Source organism: Pocillopora damicornis, chromosome 10 (assembly GCF_964200805.1).
Source record: "Pocillopora damicornis chromosome 10, jaPocDami1.2, whole genome shotgun sequence".
NCBI lineage: Eukaryota > Metazoa > Cnidaria > Anthozoa > Scleractinia > Pocilloporidae > Pocillopora > Pocillopora damicornis.
Genome location: NC_142679.1, coordinates 12091625 through 12112604, shown reverse-complemented (window position 1 = coordinate 12112604; position 20980 = coordinate 12091625). Strand labels below are relative to the sequence as shown.

General features: G+C 39.5%; 1 protein-coding gene across 2 annotated transcripts in view; it reads left to right on the top strand.

Moving 5' to 3' along the window:
* The window catches only part of LOC113671163 (nuclear pore complex protein Nup85), a 52995-nt gene that overhangs the window by 20428 nt on the left and 11587 nt on the right, over positions 1 to 20980 (top strand). For both annotated transcript variants that reach the window (XM_027187375.2, XM_089184278.1), the window contains 4 exons: positions 10116 to 10201; positions 14351 to 14382; positions 15871 to 15971; positions 16325 to 16424. In XM_027187375.2, the coding sequence (XP_027043176.2) occupies positions 10116 to 10201; positions 14351 to 14382; positions 15871 to 15971; positions 16325 to 16424 (319 nt within the window). The remainder of the gene's footprint in view (positions 1 to 10115; positions 10202 to 14350; positions 14383 to 15870; positions 15972 to 16324; positions 16425 to 20980) is intronic.

Here is a 20980-nt window from a genome sequence, read left to right as displayed (position 1 = left end):
AATGGCCCAAACGTTTTATAAATGGCCTATAACTTTCCAATGGTAGGGGCCATAGGCTCATTTGCCTGTTAAACCTTCCTAATCCCTGTATTACCACGCACTTTATCCATAGTAGGGGCTTTAATTTTGTTGAAGAGACGTGCGGGAAAAAAAAATGCGAGCTCCGCTTTTAGGCTTGCCTAAATCTGTATATTACTCGAATTACACGAAGACAGGGGGTATAGAGAAGTTTGAACGGATTGCTACCGCTTTGAAAACCGTACTTTTTTATTCTTGTAAATCAAAAAATTCATGCACGCTCGTGAGCGTCATGGAAAAAGTACAACATCGAATATTTGAGGTTAGATATAGTGTATAGGCTTGTCTATTGACGACATTCTAAGTTACATAATTCTTCGCCTGGCTTAACAAGCCATTCCTCGTCAGTTCGCCTAACTGTTCATTTATTTTGTGTCTCAAACAACAGAACACTCTTAAGTATTAAGGAAAAAGTACAATAATGAACCTGAGCTTAAATGTAACGCATAAACTTGTCCATTGATGATAATCTCAGTTACGTAATTACTTCGCCTGGCTTAACAAGCCATTCCTCGTCAGTTCGCCAAACTGTTCATTTATTTTATGCCTCAAACAACAGAACACTCTTAATCATTAAGGAAAAAGTACAATAATGAATCTGAGCTTAATGTAACGCATAAACTTGTCCATTGATGATAATCTCAGTTATGTAATTACTTCGCCTGGCTTAACAAGCCATTCCTCGTCAGTTCGCCTAACTGTTCATTTGTTTTGTGGCTCGAAGCGCTGAAACAACAGTTCGTAAAAATCCAGAGGTTTGAAAATATCCAGGTATAGGGAGTGCTGTTTTTCAGTCGTCAGTGTAGACATAGCCTCTTGCACATCGTTAGGAAGGTACTCAAATATCTCTTCCGATATTGTCATCTCGGGATCTGGTTGTCCGTATTTCCGCGTTCTCTTTGGGCGTTTCTTCTCCATAAACTTAGAAAATGTATGTTCTGCGGTTGAACTCATTTTCCACAACTTAAGTGTTGGCTCGAAATGTCTCGTAATCAATTCTCCTGAAATTGGCAAAGGATATGGAGTACTGGGTATTTATATTCCTATTGCTAGCACCAACGCACCAATCAAAAGCTTTCTTTTGCTGATAGGATTAAGAGCGAATACTGAAAATATCCAAGTATTAGGCCTGGCGTAGAGTTGTAGGGTGAAGATTGTTTTTATTTCTAAGTAAGATATTGTTATTGAATAAAATTAGAGATGAATAACAACCTTATAAATCATAAATAACCATCTCTTTGAAGAACAAGGATCAAATCACGCTTGAAAGCAGTTCTCAAATAATCCGTTGATTTTTCAACACTTAGAAAGTTAATTAGTATCCTCAAATAAGGTATGGTCCAGAAAACTAACGAGACAAACAACGCTTGACATGTAAACAGCCGTCCTTATATGCAGATGAAATTAGCCCAGGAGGGCAAGAAAAGTAAGCGTAAGACTCGGAATATCTTATTCCCCACTTCCGATTGTGGGAACTCCTTTTCAGCACATTTACTAATTGGAAAACAACCTTGAAGTAAGGAGTGGGCGGAGGCGTAGAGTTCCTTAGTGACATTGATTTTATTTCCAAATAAGGTATTGTTCCAAAATGATTCTAGAGGTGAAAAACAAAGCGTAAACATCAAAGGAAAAGTAAACGTTGAAAACAGTTCGCAAATAATCCGTTGATTTTTTAATAATTGGGAAGCTAATTAGTATCTCCAAATAAGGTATGGTCCAGGAACTAGCGCGACTTGACACACAACACTGACATGTTAACAGCCGTCCTTTCTTGCAGATGATCCTGGGAGGGGCCAAAAAAAGTGAGAAACAGGTTTTCAGGTCCTATTTACAACTACTAGTTTCAGTAGTGTTCTTAGCTGCGAGGATCTTCTAATTTCATCTCTCCACCGCAGTGCAAATATGTGAATTTTCATATATCTAAATTCTTCATTCACTTGGATGTTTATTTGTACCCAATTCATTGACCAGCTCCCAGTTGGCTTGTTAGCTCAATTGGTAGAGCGCTGCACCGGTATCGCAGAGGTCATGGGTTCATATCCCGTACGGGCCAAAAAAAAAATTTTTTTCAGGTCCTATTTACAACTACTAGTTTCAGTAGTGTTCTTAGCTGCGAGGATCTTCTAATTTCATCTCTCCACCGGAGTGCAAATATGTGAATTTTCATATATCTAAACTCTTCAAACACAGAGACATCTTCAAAATTCACATTTGTTACAAAGCAATGCTCGATTTCAATTTTAAATTGAAATAGAGAAATAGAGCCTGAAAAGCCTGAAATTGTGAAATTTATGTCTATTGCACTTCCATGTTCATGCGAATGTAGTGGGGATTTGGTAAGGTTTTGTAAACAGCCGTCCTTATATGCAGATGAAATTAGCCCAGAAGGGGCCAAGGGAAAAGTTGAAAACAACACAGACAGCTTCGAAATTCACGTCGGTTGGAAAACAACGCTCGATTACAATTTTGAATTGAACTATTAAAGTAGATAAAGAAAAAAACCTGAAAGTGAAATTTATGTCTAATGTACTTCTATGCCAATAAAAATTTAGTGTGGATTTGTTAAGGTGTAGTGTAGGGACTGATTGGCGATTAAATAAATTTAAAATCGCCCTCCGATGAGGCTTAGAACTTTCCATGCTGCTTAACATTAAAAGGGAAATGAATGTAGTTATCATGTTTTTGCGTCGTGTTTCTAGGCTGGGAGTTTTTCTTTGTCCGATGCTCATGACGAAACGAAAGAAAGGCATCTTTCTCCATTCCATTATGGAGCTCAAAATGTACCATCTTTTCTTATCATATTAACTCACACGACACTTTCGACATTGCTGCTTGAGGCAGTATGCAGTTATATTAATGTTCTATTAGTAAGATCTTCCAAGAGATATGCGTAATGAACGTTAATAGGCTGCGTTACGATTTGTGCATCTCTGAAAAAAAAGCCCTGATTTGTCAATTTGCAATTACTTGTGCTCCATTGATGTTTTTCTACTCTTGCGAGAACCTAATTTACGACTGCTTTAACGACCCACAACGAATTCAAAATAGTGACCATCATTATTCCGCATTAGCTAAGCCTAGGCGTAGGGTTCGGAATATTTTACATTTACTAATTGGAAAACAACCTTGAAGTAAAGAGTGGGCGGAGGCGTAGAGTTCCTTAGTGACACTGATTTTTATTTTCAAATAAGGTGTTGTTCCAAAATGATTTTGAAGATGAAAAACAAAGCGTAAACATCAAAGGAAAAGTAAACGTTGAAAAACAGTTTTTTTATAGAACAAGGAGAAAATCACTCCTGAAAACAGTTCTCAAATAATCCGTTGATTTTTCAATAATTTTAGGAAGCTAATTAGTATCTCCAAATAAGGTATGGTTCAGGAACTAGCGCGACTTGACAGACAAAACTGACAGGTAAACAGCCGTACTTTCCTGCAGATGATCCTGAGAGGGGCCAAAAAAAGTGAGAAACAACACAGAGACATCTTCAAAATTCACATTTGTTACAAAGCAATGCTCGATTTCAATTTTAAATTGAAATAGAGAAATAGAGCCCTAAAAGCCTGAAATTGTGAAATTTATGTCTAATGTACTTCCATGTCCATGCGAATTTAATGGGGATTTGGTAAGGTTCAGGGTTAGGACAGATTGGGGATTGGCGATTTTTTGTGCTGCGGAAATACGTTTAAAATTGCGGTTCGTTGTGGCTAAGAACTTTCCATACTGCTTAACAGTAAAAATGAAATGAAGGTTGTTTATATGTTTTTCGTCTTGGTCGATTAGGGAGTCAATGAGCTCTGATAAGAGCTCCCGATCAGAAAAGTTTGTCGGTCGATCGCCGAATCCATAACCTCTGATAAGAGCTCCCGATCGTAATAAGTTTGTTGGTCGATTGGGGAGGCATTGAGCTCCAAAAAGAGCTTCGGATCACAAAGGTTTGTTGGTCGCTCACTGAGAGAGTCATATAGCTCTGATAAGAGCTCTCGATCGCAGGAAGTTTTCTTGGTGATCGGGCAGTCAATGAGCTCTAATAAGAGCTTCCGGTCGCAAAAGGTTTGTTGGTCGATAGGGGAAAGAATGAGCTCCGATAAGAGCTACCGATCACAAACGTTTGTTGGTTGAACTCTAATAAGAGATCCCAATTTAGTTGGTAACACATCAAGCCAAGAAAATTTGGTTATGACGTCATAACGCACGTCCGTCTGTAAGCCCGTCCGTGCCTTCAAAAGCGATTAAAAAATGACAAAATCAATCAAAGCAAACTTTACATGGCAAAAAGGAAACAAAGTGCAACTGCTACTACTTTAGGCGATGTGTTTACTTAAACTCAGACCTTCCCAAATTGATATTGACAATTCTTTTTGTATTTCAATGATGGTTTACAGAAAAAATTTACTTCGTTCAACTAACTTTCTACGCGGATTAAATTAACATTAAAATCAATGCTTGATTTAATTGAAGCTTCAAAACATGTTTCTGACAATTCTATTTTTCCTTGAAATGTAGTTTAAGGAAGATTTTCCGTTGATTCAATTTAACTTTCCAGTTAAAACTGAGCGAAGCAACTATGAAGGAAATCCTTCCCAATTTGGAAAAAGGCTATGTTCAGTTAAATACTTTTGATATCTCTCTAAAAAGAGCACAGGACAAAGAAAAAAATCCCAGCGTAGTGACAAAGAAAGGTATAATTGGTTAAGGTCTATGTTTTAAAAAGTTCGAGAAATTTTTATTTAAAATCTTCAAGTGTTATGATACTCGAATATTACAGTTACACAAAGGCAGGGATTTAGAGAAGTTTGAAAGGATTACTACCGCTTTGAAAAACCGTACTTCTATATTCTTGCAAATCAAATAGTTCCTGCACTCTCGTGAGTGTCATGGAAAAAGTGCAGCATTGAATATTTGAGGTAATATGTAGTTCATAGACTCGTCCACCGAGGACATTCTTAGTTACTTAATCACTTCGCCTGGCCATTCTTCGTCAGTTCCCCAAACTGTTCATTTATTTTGTGGCTCGAAGCTCTTAAACAACAGTTCGTAGAAATCCAGAGGTTTGAAAATATCCAGGTATAGGGAGTGCTGTTTTTCAGTCGTCAGTGTAGACATAGCTTCTTGCACATCGTTAGGAAGGTACTTAAATATCTCTTCTGGTATTGTCATCTCGGGATCTGATTGTCCATATTTCCGCGTTCTCTCTGGGCGTTTCTTCTCCATAGACGTAGAAAATGTATGTTTTACGGTTGCACTCATTTTCCACAGCTTCGGTAAAATATTGAAGTGTTGGCTCGAAATGTCTCGTAATCAATTCTCATGAAATAGGCAAGGCATATGGAGTACTTGGTATTTATATCCCTATTGCTAGCAACAACGCACCAATTAAAAGCTTCCTTTTGCTAATAGGATTAGGAACCAATAGTAAAAATAAGTGGGCGCGGCGTAGAATTGTTGAGCGTTAGCCCTTCGTCAAAGCAACAGACGAAGGGCTAACGCTCGAAATGTCAGCTTTTAAACTCTTTCTATGGTGGCTAATTTCCGAAGCTTGTTTTGATCTGAAAGTTCTTCTTTTAAATCTTTTTTAGAGAGATTTCAACGGCATTGAACTGAGCACAGCTTTTTCTAAGTTGGAAAGGTGTTTTTCCAAGTTTGCTTTGCTTAGTTAGGAAATAAAGACTGGGTGGAGGCGAAAGTAATCAGCCGCAAGTTAAATAACGCAAGTATCACAATGAATTAAGCGTTTAAGTCTCGAGAACATAAAAAATAACCAGCAACTAAAGAAGCTCTCGATGGTTTTACAAATTCTCTTTATAAGGACCTGGGAAATGTATGGAGAACAGTAAGGAGAATATACATACTGATGTTAGGGTTTAAGAAGTTGGAAATAAGAACTCTTGATAACAAAATTGGAGATAAAAGTGGGCTAGGTCAGAGCAATTAAGTACAAATTAGCACAACGGAATATTGCAAAACACCAGAAATCAATCGGTTCAGTACGAAAACAGTTATAGAAACTCCTTGTCGGCACATTTTCAAATGGGAAAACAACCTTGGAGTAAAGAGTTGTCGGAGGCGAAGGTTTCCTGGGTAGTGTTGATTTTCATTTCCAAGTAAGGTGTTGTTCTCAAGTAAAATTAAGGATGAAAAACAAAGCGTAAACATCAAAGGAAAACTAAGACTTTAAAAACAGTATTTTTCACAGAACAAGGAGCAAATCACTTTGAGAACAGTCCTCAAATAATCCGTTGATTTTTCAGTAATTAGGAAGTTAATTAATATCTCCAAATAAGGTATGGTTCAGGAAACTAACGAAACTAGACAAACAACACTGATATGTAAACAGCCGTCCTTATATGCAGATGAATTTAGCCCAGGAGGGGCAAGAAAAGTTGAAAACAACACAAAGACAGCTTCAAAATTCACATCAGTTGGAAAACAACGCTCGATTACAATTTTGAATCGAACTATTAAAATAGAAAAAGTCAAAAACCGGAAAGTGGAATTTATGTCTAATGTACTTCTATGTCCATAAAAATTTAGTGTGGATTTGTTAAGGTTTAGTGTAGGGACTGATTGGCGATTATCAATTTTTTGAACATGCGGAAATCAAGTTAAAGTTGCGGTTCGTTGCGGCGATTCATAAAGGGCCTGTTAGACAGGGCCTACTTGTGGATGGTTGGCTTTCAAAACTTTCCAGGGTGCGACCTTTTCTTTGAATCTGAAAGTTCTTTAAATCTATTTTAGAAAGATATCAACAGCACTCAACTGAGCATAGCTTTTTTCGAAATTTGGGTGGAGGCGAAAGTAATCAGCCGCAAGTTAAATGACGCAGTTATCGCAATTAATCGAATGCTTTAGTCTCGAGAATATAGGAAATAACTAGCAACTAAAGAAGCTCTCGTTGGTTTTACAAATTCTTCATGTTAGAACCTAAGAAATGTGTAGAGAACAGTATGGAGGATACGCATGATGATGTTGGGGTTTAAAGGGTCAAGAAGGCAGAAATAAGAACTTTTGATAAAGACGTTAGCAATGAAAACAAAATTTGGTAAGGTTAGTGAGGATTTTGTAAGGTTAAGGGTTAGGACTGATTGAGGATTAGGGATTGGCGAATTTTTGTGCTGCGGAATTACATTTTAAAATTGCGGTCCATTGTGGCTTAGAACTTTCCATGCTGCTTAACATTAAAAAGTAAATAAACGTAGTTTGCTTCAATTGAATAGTTTAATTGTGTAGTTCGCTTCAATAAACGAAGTTCACTTTTATTGATTTTGCCGTTTCTTAGTCGCTTTTGAAGTGAAGAATTATATTTGAATCATCGAAGGCACGGACGGGCTTACAGACGGACGTGCGTTATGGTGTCATAGCCAAATTTTCTTGGCTTGTGATGTGTTACCAACTCTTCTCAGTCCTAGGCCTACGCTGAGCGCGTATTTGTCGCGTCGCGCGAGCTCAGCTATTCACGATCGATTATTAACTTAGACACTATTTTATAAACAACGAGCGATAGTCGTTAAGCTACCTGGACGGGTTTTTTGTGAGTGGTGTTACGTAGTTCTGATTCACGATTTATCTGTATACTTTAAGCTCAGTCCATTTTTAAGTCTATAATCATGATCGCATTGAGGAATGGGAGACTGGGAGCTGCATTGGTATGGCGACCAACAAACTTTTGTGATCGGGAGTTCTCCTCAGAGCTCATTGCCTCCTCAATCGACCGATAAACCCATTACCATCGTCAGCTCTAATCAGAGCTCATGGTCTCCCCGATCCACCAACAAACTTTTGCGACCGGGAGCTCTTATTAGAGCTCACTGACTCCCCGATCGAGCAGGAAACTTCTTGCGATCGGGAGCTCTTATCAGAGCTCTATGACTCCCCGAGTTAACAAGACAATTTTGTGATCGGGAGCACTTTTCAGAGCTCATTGCCTCCCCAATCGACCAATAAACCTATTGCGATCGGTAGCTCTTATCAGAGCTCATGGTCTCCCCGATCGACCAACAAAATTTTGTGATTGGAAGCTGTTATCATAGCTCATTGACTCCCTAATCGACCAACACACTTCTCACGATCGGGAGCTCATATCAGAGCTCATGGACTCCCGATCAGTAAACAACCTATACTTTACGACATAATCCGACCCTGTGAACAAACTTAACATGGAGTAAAATGCTACTGTTAGTCAATTTTCTTCTTAATTTCACGTACTTTGACTTTTTCTAATATGATCCTTTTCTCATAGTTCAATGTATTTTCCCCTTTTCGGATAGCAGAAACCGAGAGATATCTTTGGTTAAGGTCTATGTTTTAAAACTTATATAGTAAGTATAGAGGGTATAGAGAAATTTAAACGGATTACTTTCACTTTGAAAAACCGTACTTCTTTATTCTTGCAAATCAAAAACGTCTTGCAGGCTCGTGAGCGTCATAGAAAAAGTACAACATTGAATTTGACTTTAGATATAGAGTATAGACTTGTCCGCCGACGACACTCTCAGCTACGTCATTACTTCGCCTGGGTTAACAAGCCATTCCTCTTCAGTTCTCTTAACTGTTCATTTTATTTTGTAACTCGATGTGCTTGAACAATAGCTCGTAGAAATCCAGAGGTTTGAAAATATCCAGGTACAGGGAGTACTGTTTTTCAGCCGTCAGTGTAGACATAGCCTCTTGCACATCGCTAGGAAGGTACTTAAATATCTCTTCCGGTATTGTCATCTCGGGATCTGATTGTCCGTATTTCCGCGTTCGCTTTGGGCGTTTCTTCTCCATAAACGTAGAAAATGTATGTTTTACGGTTGCACTCATTTTCCACAGCTTCGGTAAAATATTGAAGTGTTGGTTCGAAATGTCTCGTAATCCAGTTCATAAAGTTGGCAAAGGATATGGAGTACTGGTTATTTATGTTCTTCTACTAACACCCACGTACCAATCAAAAACATCGAAGCACACGGGCGTGGCTTAGAGTTGTTGCGCTCTTACGTAGGGCTGAGGCTCGAAACGTCAGCTTGTAAAATCTTTAGGGTGGCTAATTTACGTAATTAACTCGGCTGATAATACTAAATTACCCTGTTAAAATCTCTCACCGACGCAGCACCACAATTTCTTCAGAAACGTGACCCCTTTATCAATTCATAAAGGGACCTGTTAGAAAGGGCTTACGCGTGGATGGTTGGCTTTCAAAACTTTTCCTGTTGCGACTTTTTTTTTATCTCAAAGTTGTTTAAATGTATTTTTAAAGAGATATCAAGAGCATTCCACTGAGCACAGCTTTTTTTAAATTGGGAAGGGTTTAGCTCGAAATAAGGGCTGGGTGCAGGCGAAAGTAATCAGGCGCAAGTTATCACAATGAATCAAATGCTTTAGCTCTTGATGGTTTTACAAACTCTCCTTGTTAGAACCTAGGAAATGTATGGAGAATATGCATAATGTGGTTAAGGTTTTAAATGGGAAGAAGGCGAAAATAAGAACTCTTGATAAAGACGTAAACAATGAGAGCAAAATATGAAATAAAAATGGTCGAAGGTCGAAGTAATTAAGTACAAATTAATGACAGACGTAGTTAGCACAACAGAACGCTGCAAAACACCACAAATTAATCGAAAACAGTCATGGGAACTCCTTCTAAGCACATTTTCAAATTGGAAAACAACCGTAAAGTAAAGAGTGGGCGGAGGCGCAAGGTTCTTGGGTGAGGTTGGTTTTTATTTTCAAGTAAGGTATTGTTCCAAAATGAAATTAGAGATGAAAAACAAAGCGTAAACTTCAAAGGAAAAGCAAGAGTTGAAAAACAATTTTTTTAGAACAGGGAGTAAATTTCTCTCGAAAACAGTTCTAAAATAATCCGCTAACTCTTCTTAGTTCTGGGCCAACGCTGTGCGCGCACTTCTCGCGTCGCGAGAGCTTCGCTACTCACGATCGATTATCATCTTAGACACCATTTTATGGAAAACGAGTGTTACCCGTTAAACCATCTGAACGGGTTTTGTGAGTAGTGTTACGTTGTTCTGATTCACGTTTTGTTTTATCTGTATACTTTTAGCTCAGTCCATTTGTAAGACTATGAGCATGAACGCGTTGAGGAATGGGAGACTGGGAGCTGCATTGGCTTGGTGCCTTAGATCTAAGGTAAGGGCAAACAGTTAGATGTAAAAGTCTGCTAATAAATGAAACTTATACAGGCTGCCTCTTATATTCTTACAAGGGCCTTAGGTTTAAATAAATTAATGGACCTCGAGATTTATCAGTTAGTGGATTTTTTGAAGTTAAAGTATTGTGTCTTTCGCCGTCTTGTCTCTTTCCAAAGAGGTTGGCTAGATTTAGTATACTGTTTTTCATAAAAGGAAAATGCTGAACTCTGATCGAATAACCCCGACACAATTCCATCCAACAATTATCGATCGAAAGAGTCACATTCAATTCATTAAACAATTGCAGCAGTTTAGAGTTATGTTGGTGAAAGAACGAGAAATATGTGGCACTTTCTTTAAGTCTCTCACAGCTGTTTCGAGTTGAGAGTCAACTACTTGCTTATTCCTCACAGGGAGGGTTACCTTACCCTGGCGCTAAACCTATACCTATCTATGTTTAAAGGATGTGTCGGAAGGTTCGCGCAGGGTTCTTCGGGATCTATTCCCCCCTACTCTCTCATTTATCAACTCAGGCATCACACTTGAAATTTTCCTTAATACTCACCACTTGCCTGATTGGTATTATATTGATATCGTCACCGTAGAAACTGTTTGCTTGGTAGTCCCCAGTCTCAGCACACCAGGCTGCGACCGTTTTAATCACCATGGGTCATAGTAAATCTTTGCGATAACATTTACAGCAACTCTTAAACTTAACCTGTGTGCCACGGCCATGCAGCAGGCCTTACTGTTATTACTTATTATTATTTGGTACGTAAGGTAGTTCCGAGGTCAATCCAAGCGTTTTGATTGTTCTTACTTGGTCAGGATTTTACCATACGTGCAGAAACGGTCATAAGCCGTGTATAGTTGTTCGCGAAAACCAGTCAATCAAAAATTATCAAGTTTGGTCCACGTGCCATGAAATAAACTATTTACTAACCTCGTTTGCTAGAGCTGCACAGCGGAATAGTGGCCCTCGATCGTTTTTATGCGGACGTCGCTGCGCTCGGTCCGTACTGCCACGACCTCGGGCTTATATTCCCCAGTGCGGCCCTCACGCTTGGTTAGTAAGAAGTTAGTATTTGTGGTCTATAGTCGAGGAGAAGAATCTCAAAAAAGGCACTACGCATCACCCCCGTTACACAAAAGGTTTGACAAGGGATTACGATAGGCTGATACCCAGAGATCATCGTTGTGTTAGTCATAGTCACAATTTGCGGGGTCAGTGACTTGCTGCACACTGATTTTTAAGGGGGTGGGGGTACATTTGGAAGTATCAATATTTATGGTTCAGGAACGGTTTTCGCAATATCTCCAAAACTACTCAACCAAGTGTTAAAATCGTTTTTTAACTTTTGCAGTCATTAAATGTGGGATAAATGCGGTCGGTTGAACTGTCGCAGTGTTTGCTAAGGAAACCAAGATGAACTTGGTTTTATAAAATATAATAAAAACTGCCTTTTAAATTATTATTTCGTATCGATTTGCAATGAAAGAGAACGATCATAATCAATGTGGGTCAATTGTTGATGTGGTGCTGCTAATTTTCTTAGTTCATAGAAAAAAGAATAAACGGCAGATATTGTTGACTCGATAGCTCAAGAGAAAAGCATGTTTAAAAAGGAGGTTGGTCATGGTCACTAGATTTGGGACACAGCTGTTCCATTATTGGGTGGACTGACGTGACTGAACTTGATATTTTCACTCATTAACTTCATAGCTTATCAGAGTTTATTGACTCCTTAATCTACCAACAAACTTCTTTCGATCGGAAGTTCTAATCAGAGCTCAAGGATTCCCCAATCGACCTCGTAACTTCTTGCGATCGGGAACTCTTATCACAGCTCATGGACTCCCTGATCGACCGAAAAACTTTTATGATCGGGAGCACTTATCACAGCTCATAAACTCCCCGATCGACCAACAAACTTTTGTGACCGGAAGCTCTTATGAGAGCTCATTGACTCCCCAATCGACCAACAAACCTCTTGCTATCGGGAGCTCTTACTAGAGCTCATTGACTCCTCGACTGACCATCAAACCTCTTGCGATCGGGAACTCATTTCAGAGCTCATGAACTCCCTGATCGACCAACAAACGTATTGTTATCGGGAGCTCTTATCGGAGTTCATGGACTCTCCGATCGGCTAACAAACTTTTGTGATCGGGAGCTCTTATCAGAGCTCATGGACTCCCCGATCGACCAACAAAACTTTTGTGATCGGGAGCTCTCATCAGAGCTCATTGATTCCCAAATCGACCAACAAACTTCTCGCGATCGGGAGCTCTTATCAGATCTCATGGGCTCCGTAATCGATCCTCAAACTTTTGTATTCAGGAGATCTTATCGGAGCTCATTGACTCCCCGTTCGACCAACAAACGTCTTACGATCGAGAGCTCTTATTAGAGCTTATTGACAGCCCGATCGACCAGCAAACTTCTTGTGATCGGCAGCTCTTATCAGACTTCACTGACTCCCCCATCGACCAATAAACTTTTGTTATCGGGAGCTCTTATTAGAGCTCATTGCCTCTCTAATCGACCGACAAACCTATCGCGATCGGGAGCTCTTATCAGAGCTCATTGACTCCCCTGTTGAGCATAAAACACTTGCGATTGAGAGCTCTTATCGGAGCTCATTTACTCCCCGACCGACCAAAGAACTTTTGAGTCGGGAGCTCTTCTCAGAGTTCATTGATTTCCCGATCGACCAACAAACTTTTGCGATCGGGAGCTGTTATTAGAGCTCACTGACTCCCAATCAAGCACCAAACTTGTGTGATCGGGAGCTCTTATCAGAGCTCAATGACTACCCGATCGACCGACAAACTTTTGCAATCGGCAGCTGTTGTTGTCGGGAGCTGTTATAAGAGCTCATCTACTACCCAAACGACCCGCAAACTTCTTGTGATCAGGAGCTGTTAGCAGAGCTCGTTGACTCCTCAACTGACCAATAAGCTACTTGTCAGTGCTCATTGACTCCCTCATCGACAACAACCTGCAATCGGGAGCTGAATTTCTTTTGCCTTTGCCTATAAAGCAAGATTAATGGTAAGGTATTCTTGGAGTGAACAACGTCTGTCATTTATTGTTTTCAGCATTTTCGACTATTTCATAAAATCACGTTTGTTCTTGGTTTTCTCAGCAGTTTTTTCCACGGAAACGGTTAACCAACCAACCAAAATTATCCCACATTAAGTAACTACCAATGTTACGTCACTCCTCCAAATTTTATTTTATTTGGTTGAGCAGTTCCAGATGTATTGCAGTAAAGTTCCTGAAAACATAAATATTGGCACTTCCAAAAGTACTTCCCTCCCCCAAACAGCAAGTCACTAACCTCACAATTAGTGACTACAACTAGCATCGTGATGATCTCTGGGTATAAGGCTATCCGAATCTGATGTCAAACCTTTTGTGTAGTGGGATGCTGCGAGGTTGTCTTTCTCTGGCTTCTCCTCCTCGGCTACTAAAGGTAAAGTGAGTACTTGTCTGCGTATAAAGTATCGAGGATGTTTCCTGAACTTTCATAAACGACTGCGATAGCTGGTTATTGGTTTACTTTGTCATGTGATCTTGCGCGAAATGTCGTGGCCATTATTTTATTCCTGGTTAGATTATACAATTTAGGTTGTCAAATGGAGATTTTGAAAGAAGATAAGCTCGGAGCTGGAGTAGACAGGCTAGAATATGTCTAATATGCGTAACTGGCGGGTTCGGTGGCTGTTTTCACGGCTCCGCTGCTTGACGCTTCAAAGCGTAGAAAAAATCCAATGGCTACACAGACAAGAAGATGCCAAAAGCGATCTGAACAGGGGTAATTAGGGTTTAAATTGATTGACACGGATTACAGATTCACTCCGATCTCGTTATGTAAACAATTCACATTATCAGCTTCATAAAACCAAATTATTTTGCACTACCCCCACTATCCTAGTTTCCTGAGAACCTTATCCCTTTTATTCGCGGATTACTAATGAAAAACTTGAAATGCTTCTGCAAGCTCTTTCATGAGCACAACGTTAGAGCAATTTCCTCCATCTGACCTATGACACGAACCTTGACTGTAATAATCTGGGTAAATCGTAAACGCACCAGTTTGTTAAATGCTAACTCTCTTACGTTGTTTTATTTTGTGTTTAGGACTCTACATTTGCAGCTTTTATTTCAGAAAGGTATAAATAATTCTTCACGGTGTTGATTATCTCTTTTGTTAAATTGGAGTGTAGCATGGAGAATGATTATGCATGACTTTTCGACCTTAGGAGACCTTCGAGCCAATTATTCTGGTACGATTTTCGCTTACCATCATCGGATGTGATCTAATTAGGACACAACTGCGATAAGAATCGTGTCGTCTAAATCGTTATTAAGGTGGCTGGAAACAGTTTTCAGAAACGGCTACTGACTATATTCAAAGCGCCCAAAACCAAACTTTCCCCTTTTGCAGTGGGACCAATTTCACGCATGTGTTGACCAAAGGATTGAAGTTTCAAAAAGTGGGCGTGGCATAACAATCGCAGTTACTATTGTTATGCCAACGTTATGGAGAAGTCCCGTTAAACAGTATTTGGGAACAGTCTCGAAAATTCCACGGTAGATTATCCCCAAACTTCAGAATTTTCCCATTTTAAGATAGGGCTTCGCAGCTGAGTGAATTTAAACAAATGAAATCTAGCTGTTTCATAATTACTATGCCGCTAAGGTTACATTTGATTTAACTGCTGTGACATGATACTGTTTACGAAAATAACTCTAAATCACGTTCTATCTAATAGATTATAATTTTATTCAAAGGGGGCGCAAATAAACATGAAAATGGCGACCAAACGTTAAACGCAGTCCCGAGCGCAGTTCAGTGACATTTTTCCTTCTGAAATAGCCTTGGAGACCAGGCTCTGGAGCATACCATTACCAAAGATGCCTAGATATTATCATTGCCACTTCTTCTGCTCAAGGCAGATTTCAATTTGAGCTTTTGTATCTTGAGAAACATTTCTGTAGAAAATTGAATGTTTTAGTCCGTTGGAGCGCTTTTTGATCGAATGCCGAAAAACCAAAACCAGGTAATTTCATTTGCCAATCAGATAAAAGGAAATTCACCAGCGGCCAATGAAAACTCAGAGTAAAAACAAGCGAAATTAATTTAAAAAACGCAGGAAAACGCGAGTGGCCAGTTGCGATAGGTTTTAGTTGTGAATCTGATTGGTTGAGAAACTGGCATGAGGTTTTTGGACCAATCATAAAACAAAATAAAACAAAACCGAAGCAATCCTATATTATTTTCGATGCTCAATTTCAAATTGTCCTATTCTGTATCGTAAAACATACCTTTCTTTCAGTCTGAAGTCTCGGTTTTAACTTCAACCATGGTGGCCAGGAACAATTTTGAGTTACCTTGAGTTATCCCTTACATTTGCACTTGAGTTTGTATTGTCTTAGGTCACGCCTGTGAAATGCTATGTAGGCGTGACAAAATGAAACTTTTTCAATTTCTTGTATCGAAGCTAGAGTTTTCGTTGGTTGGGATTTGCGTTAGGGTTGCTCTTACGTGTGTTTCCTCGCCGACAAACCTGCACCTTCAGGCGGTGAGTGGTGCGAAGATTTTATTTTTAAATTAGTCAATTAAATCTAAGTGATCTGTTGTTTTCTCAATTTGACAGGTTTCTCACAGAGTATTGTAAGAGCGGGGGATTTTCAAATTTGGACCTGATCGACAATCTTGGATCCGCCATGCTCTTAAGCGATCGACTTACGTTTCTTGGTAAGTCAAGACTGAAAAGTTTTTTTCGGATATGCATCGTTAAAGCAGCGATGACTTAACGAATATAACTATCGAGGTTTTTCGTTGATTCTACCTAGAGGAATGACGTCTACTTTGTTCATGCTGTCAGTTGATTCACGAAGACTACATTTTCAATTGAAACTGTTGTTTGCCGCGTAGACATTCAGGCTTGAGAGTAAGGGCATTCTTTTGGAGGACGAAATCAAATGGAAATCAGTTCCTGCCCAAACACTATTTTCTGCGGTATCTTGAGTTTAGGGTGCTTATTGTTATCATCTCTTCTTTGCTTTGCCATTTTGTTCCCCTAATTTTCATTTTCTTTTTTCATGCAGGGAAATATCGCGAGTTCCATAAAATGTACGAAGAAGGCAAGTTTCATGAAGCTGCCAATTTGCTGATTTCTTTGCTGACATCAAAGCTCGCTCCACAAAGGTGAATCAAATACTGACTCTTCTTAGTCTTGACCTCCAGCGTCTTGTCAACTTAAACGATAGCAGAATGCGTTTTGCAAACGCAATTACAAGAGGAACTAACTTGATAAGAAACATTTTATTACACCAACTACACTATATTTTTATTTGCAATCAGTCTTTGTAGTTTTCACGACTGTTACTCAGTGATTGCACGCTTCAACTCTTTTGACTTCCGTCCGGCTCATGATTTGCTCGTGTTCAGCTTGGCCCCGCTCGTAGTCGACTCATCTTCGGTTCGCATTCGGTTCTTGCACAGCATGTTCTCGGCCCATGTACGGCGCCGATTCATACAGTGTTTGGCTAGTATTCGGATCATGTTCAGCTCGTATCGGGCTCATACTAGGCTCAAATTCGGGCTTTGCTCGACTTATGTCCAGCTAATACTCAGCTTGTAAACGGCATATGCTTGGCTCGTTCTCAGCTAGAACTTGACTTGTGTCCGTCTCTCGTGAGGCTTCGATATCTTATCCGCTTGGCCTAAATTTCATTGGAGTATGGGTTTGTTACCTATGCAAGAGAAGGGCCTGGAAAGCGTTCTTTCGTTTTTAACCCGCCCGCCCGCCCCCCCCCCCCCGTCTGTTTCTCAGTTTGGGCATTGTTTCATCTGTTTTAATACTGCTACTGTTGTCATCTATGTTTCGTCGTTTCGCCTTACACGGTTTGCTTGATGGCGAATTTGCTTAACTGTTTTTTTTAAGTAAATCCATGTAGGCTATCAAAGGGTGACGCTCTGAAAGAGTGATTGACCTACCCTGTCGAAGATTACTGAAAAGTGGCAGTTTGTGGGGGCATCTCATTAATGATGTCAATTGAAATGAGTTAACATATACCAAAAGCGAGCATTATGTAGCTGTTATAAAGAGGTGACCATATTAACTTAGATCTCTTTAACCCTTTTACTCTCGCGATCAGACATGTTATTCTCTTTTCTTAGTGCTATACATTCTTTTGGGAAATAGTTAAGAGAATTCACCTTGTCGTTGATGAGATTTTCTCTGCATCGTATCTAGCTGGCCTCGGTTGTTCAAAGATTGGAGAACGCTATCCACTGGAAAAATCCCTTTCCGGTGGATAGCGCAAGATCTTTTGTTAACACTTATCCTCTGGATAGTGATTCATACGTCGGATAGCGTTATCTGCCCTTTGAACAACTTGGTCCTGTTCTTGAAGCTCTGACCCTATCGTTGTGCGTTCTTTATATATGTAGCAGTAGCAATTTTGTAGAATGATCTTATCACCCATCCCTCAAGTCTCTTCGATCCATCTTCACCGCGCCCTTGGGAAAGAAGTAGGTATCCTGTTATCACAAACCAAAAGATGGGGGTTAGGAAAGAGATTAATGCTTTTTTTTTTATTTTACGCGATATTGTATTGTCTCGAAGCTGACAAGTCCACATCATAACTTAAACAACCCCACGCATCTAGACAGAAATCAAATCTGCACACTCGACTTAAGTCACCCACCTAGAAGGATATCTGGCAAAGTCTTCTAAATCCAATTTAAACTAAAGCGCTGGAAACAATACATTTGTCTAATTTTAGAGTGGGTGTGATCCGTTTTTCAGTTTTAATTGATTTTGGCTGTTTCATCTTTCCAGCGGTATGATCAAGTAACTCCCACTCTATGCCCTTCATTCGGAAATGTCTGAGAATTTCAACATTTTTCTTTCTAACTTTAACTAGCATGGCTAAAAATAAACGGGAAGGCGACATTGGGGCTCGTCAAAATACGGAGCAATTCGTAACAATACTCACAGATGCCTCACACCAAAACGTCTTTTAAGATATGTATCTTTTTTCCCTTCAATTTGGAAAAAGTTTTTGGGTGCTAAAAAGTAAAGCAAGAGTTTTGGAGTTAGCTCCTTCAATGGCTGTTTGTGTCCCTGACTAACAACTTTGGTTTGATTTTTTCCACGACATTTCCGACGAAAGAGAAACATCTGTAAATTCCACACATCGATTGCCTGTTTCGTCTGAGATGCACCTTGATAAGCCAAAGGTCCCTTTTTTTCCTTTTTAATTTTATATTGAAGAAATGTAAAATGGTTTCCGTGTTTACATAGCCTGATGTAAACACGCGGGACGTTGAGAGAACACGAGATAAGCGTAGGAAACCACGACGCGAAGCAGAGTGGTTTCCAGCTTATCGAGTGTTCTCCAACCTCCTAAGTGTTTACATCAGGCTATGTAAACACGGAAACCATTTTACATTTCTTTTATAAAATAACTAATGAAAGAGGAACGAAAACCGTGTTTACATACGCTCATGTAAAATGGTTTTATGGCCAATCAGAGCGCGCGTACTATTTGAATTATTTTATAATTTATATTTATAGATCGCACTACCAAGCCGGCATTGCATACTTTACTTTTACATTTTGGGTTTTTAAACATTAAGTTGTAAAATTAACACAACTGGGTTACCTTGAAGCTTTGGTTTCTAGATAACGGAACTGCTCTTTAGTCTTGTTATCGAAGAAAACAAAAAATGAAAATGAATAAACAAATGAAACTTTAAGAAAAGAAATTGCATGAGATAATCTTGTCAGTCACCTTGACCTCGTTAAGTCAACAATTTGAGACAAGGTTTTGTTTCTCTTCGTCTCGTTTTTAGACTGATTTGGAAAGTAAAAATAAACTTTGCAATGTTTTCGATAAGGGTGGCATTCAAAGACCTTCTGAACTGTCCTTATGCTCTTAGAGTTGACCTTGGGCAGAATAAGCTTTCGAAGGGCTAAGGAATGAGAAAGAGTAGGTAAGAGGACGTCAAAGAATAAAGTCATTCAGATGAGCCAGGTTTGATGAGGTCAAGCTAACGGTATTTTAGGAAATTCTTGTACAGTCGAACCTGTATTAAGTGGCACCGTATTAAGCAGTCACCCTGTATTAAGCGGTCGGTTGTCAAAGTACCGAATTTTTCCCCCTTAGTTACCGCACTTTTAACTTCTTCGATTTGATCCATGTTTATCTCCCGAGCTTCGTTTAGCAAGTTTCTGTTAATAATGGGATAAAATGACCTGTATTGGGCGGTCAACCTGTATGAAGCAGGCACCCCGCCATTCCTCGTGGGTGACCGCCTAACACAGGCTCGACTGTAATTCTTGTTGACCCTTGCACTCCTAAGATCTAAATATGATATCTCTGCACTGTTTCCAATTCATTTTTGACACATGTGACTCTGAGAATTTAGCGCTGAATCAAACTCTTGTCAACAAGGACTTGTCAGCACCTTTCAGTCCGCCTTGAAATGTATAGATATTGAAAAGAGAGATTCCGTTGTGGTCACATCTGAGAGTGACTGGGTTAATTAGGAGATCTTAACTTGAAGGGATGAAAAATAAAACAGGTTTCGATTTTGCTGTATGAGTATGCAAGACGCAGGGCTGCCCACAAGTTTGATAGTGCCCACAAGTTTGATAGTGACTTTATAGGGAGAAGTTGGAACTATTCAGTTAAGTGTGGCCGGCGTTACACGAAGCTCGTACAAACCTTAGAGTTCTGAAGATGGAATCGATTCGCATATCTAAACCTGTTATTGGTGAAAGATATAGTCAGTTTAACACGAAACTGGGAAATTAATATTCTACAAACTAAAATCGCACTATTTTTGATTGGAAATTAGGGTGAAATGGGGTGAAAGAAGCCGGTGAAAGATGACAGACTATCCGACGCTTTTTGTCGGCTACCGGTTTTTAATGATAACCCTGAGGACGTGTGTCATATATGAACCCAGTAAGGCCTAACTCGCCATAGAGTTCCCTGTTGTTTAGTAGAGCATCGGAGCACGGATCACGAAAGGTCGGTTTCTCATGTGGACTCGGAATATTTTTCTTTGTCCCACGCCCGCGACGACAAGATGAAAAAAAAAATTCTTTCTTTCTTTTAATTCCTGAGCTATTAGTTACCATCTTTCATCTTCTAATTGGAATTTAAGTTCAACATGAAACAAATTCAGTTTTTCATTATTATTTTTTTGATCCTCTTGAAAGCGAATCTAATTTTACTTGTTTTGGTCTTACCGTATAAAAATATTTTTATAGCTGTCGAAGTTGTAGAGCTTGTCGAGTTCACCGGCTCGCCAGTGTGCATTTCGGTTCAATGTGATTCAACCTAACCCCAAGAAATAAAAGCCGGTAATACGAGTTTCGTGACTGCTCTTTAGTTCAGAAAACGTGATAGGCCGATTTGCGATTTTACTTATGTATTTGATTGGTTGAGAGGATAGTGCCAGCTCTCGAGGCCATTGACGGATTTCTCACTGCATCCTATTGAAAATTTCTGTGAAAACGCACAGTTGTAAACCGTAAGAATTTTCATGGCACATCCACTTACTCTTTAGGGGAAAATTTTCCTAGGGTCTATTTTCGTGTGTGCGGCAAATAGCAGAATCGGGGAAGGTTTCACTGAGTACCGGATTTCAAAGAAAAACAGACCTCTTTTGAAGTTTCGGACCTTTGGTGACTTTTAGCTTGAAGGTGTCTGTGTAGTAACGGGAGATCGACTCTGTGCCTTACA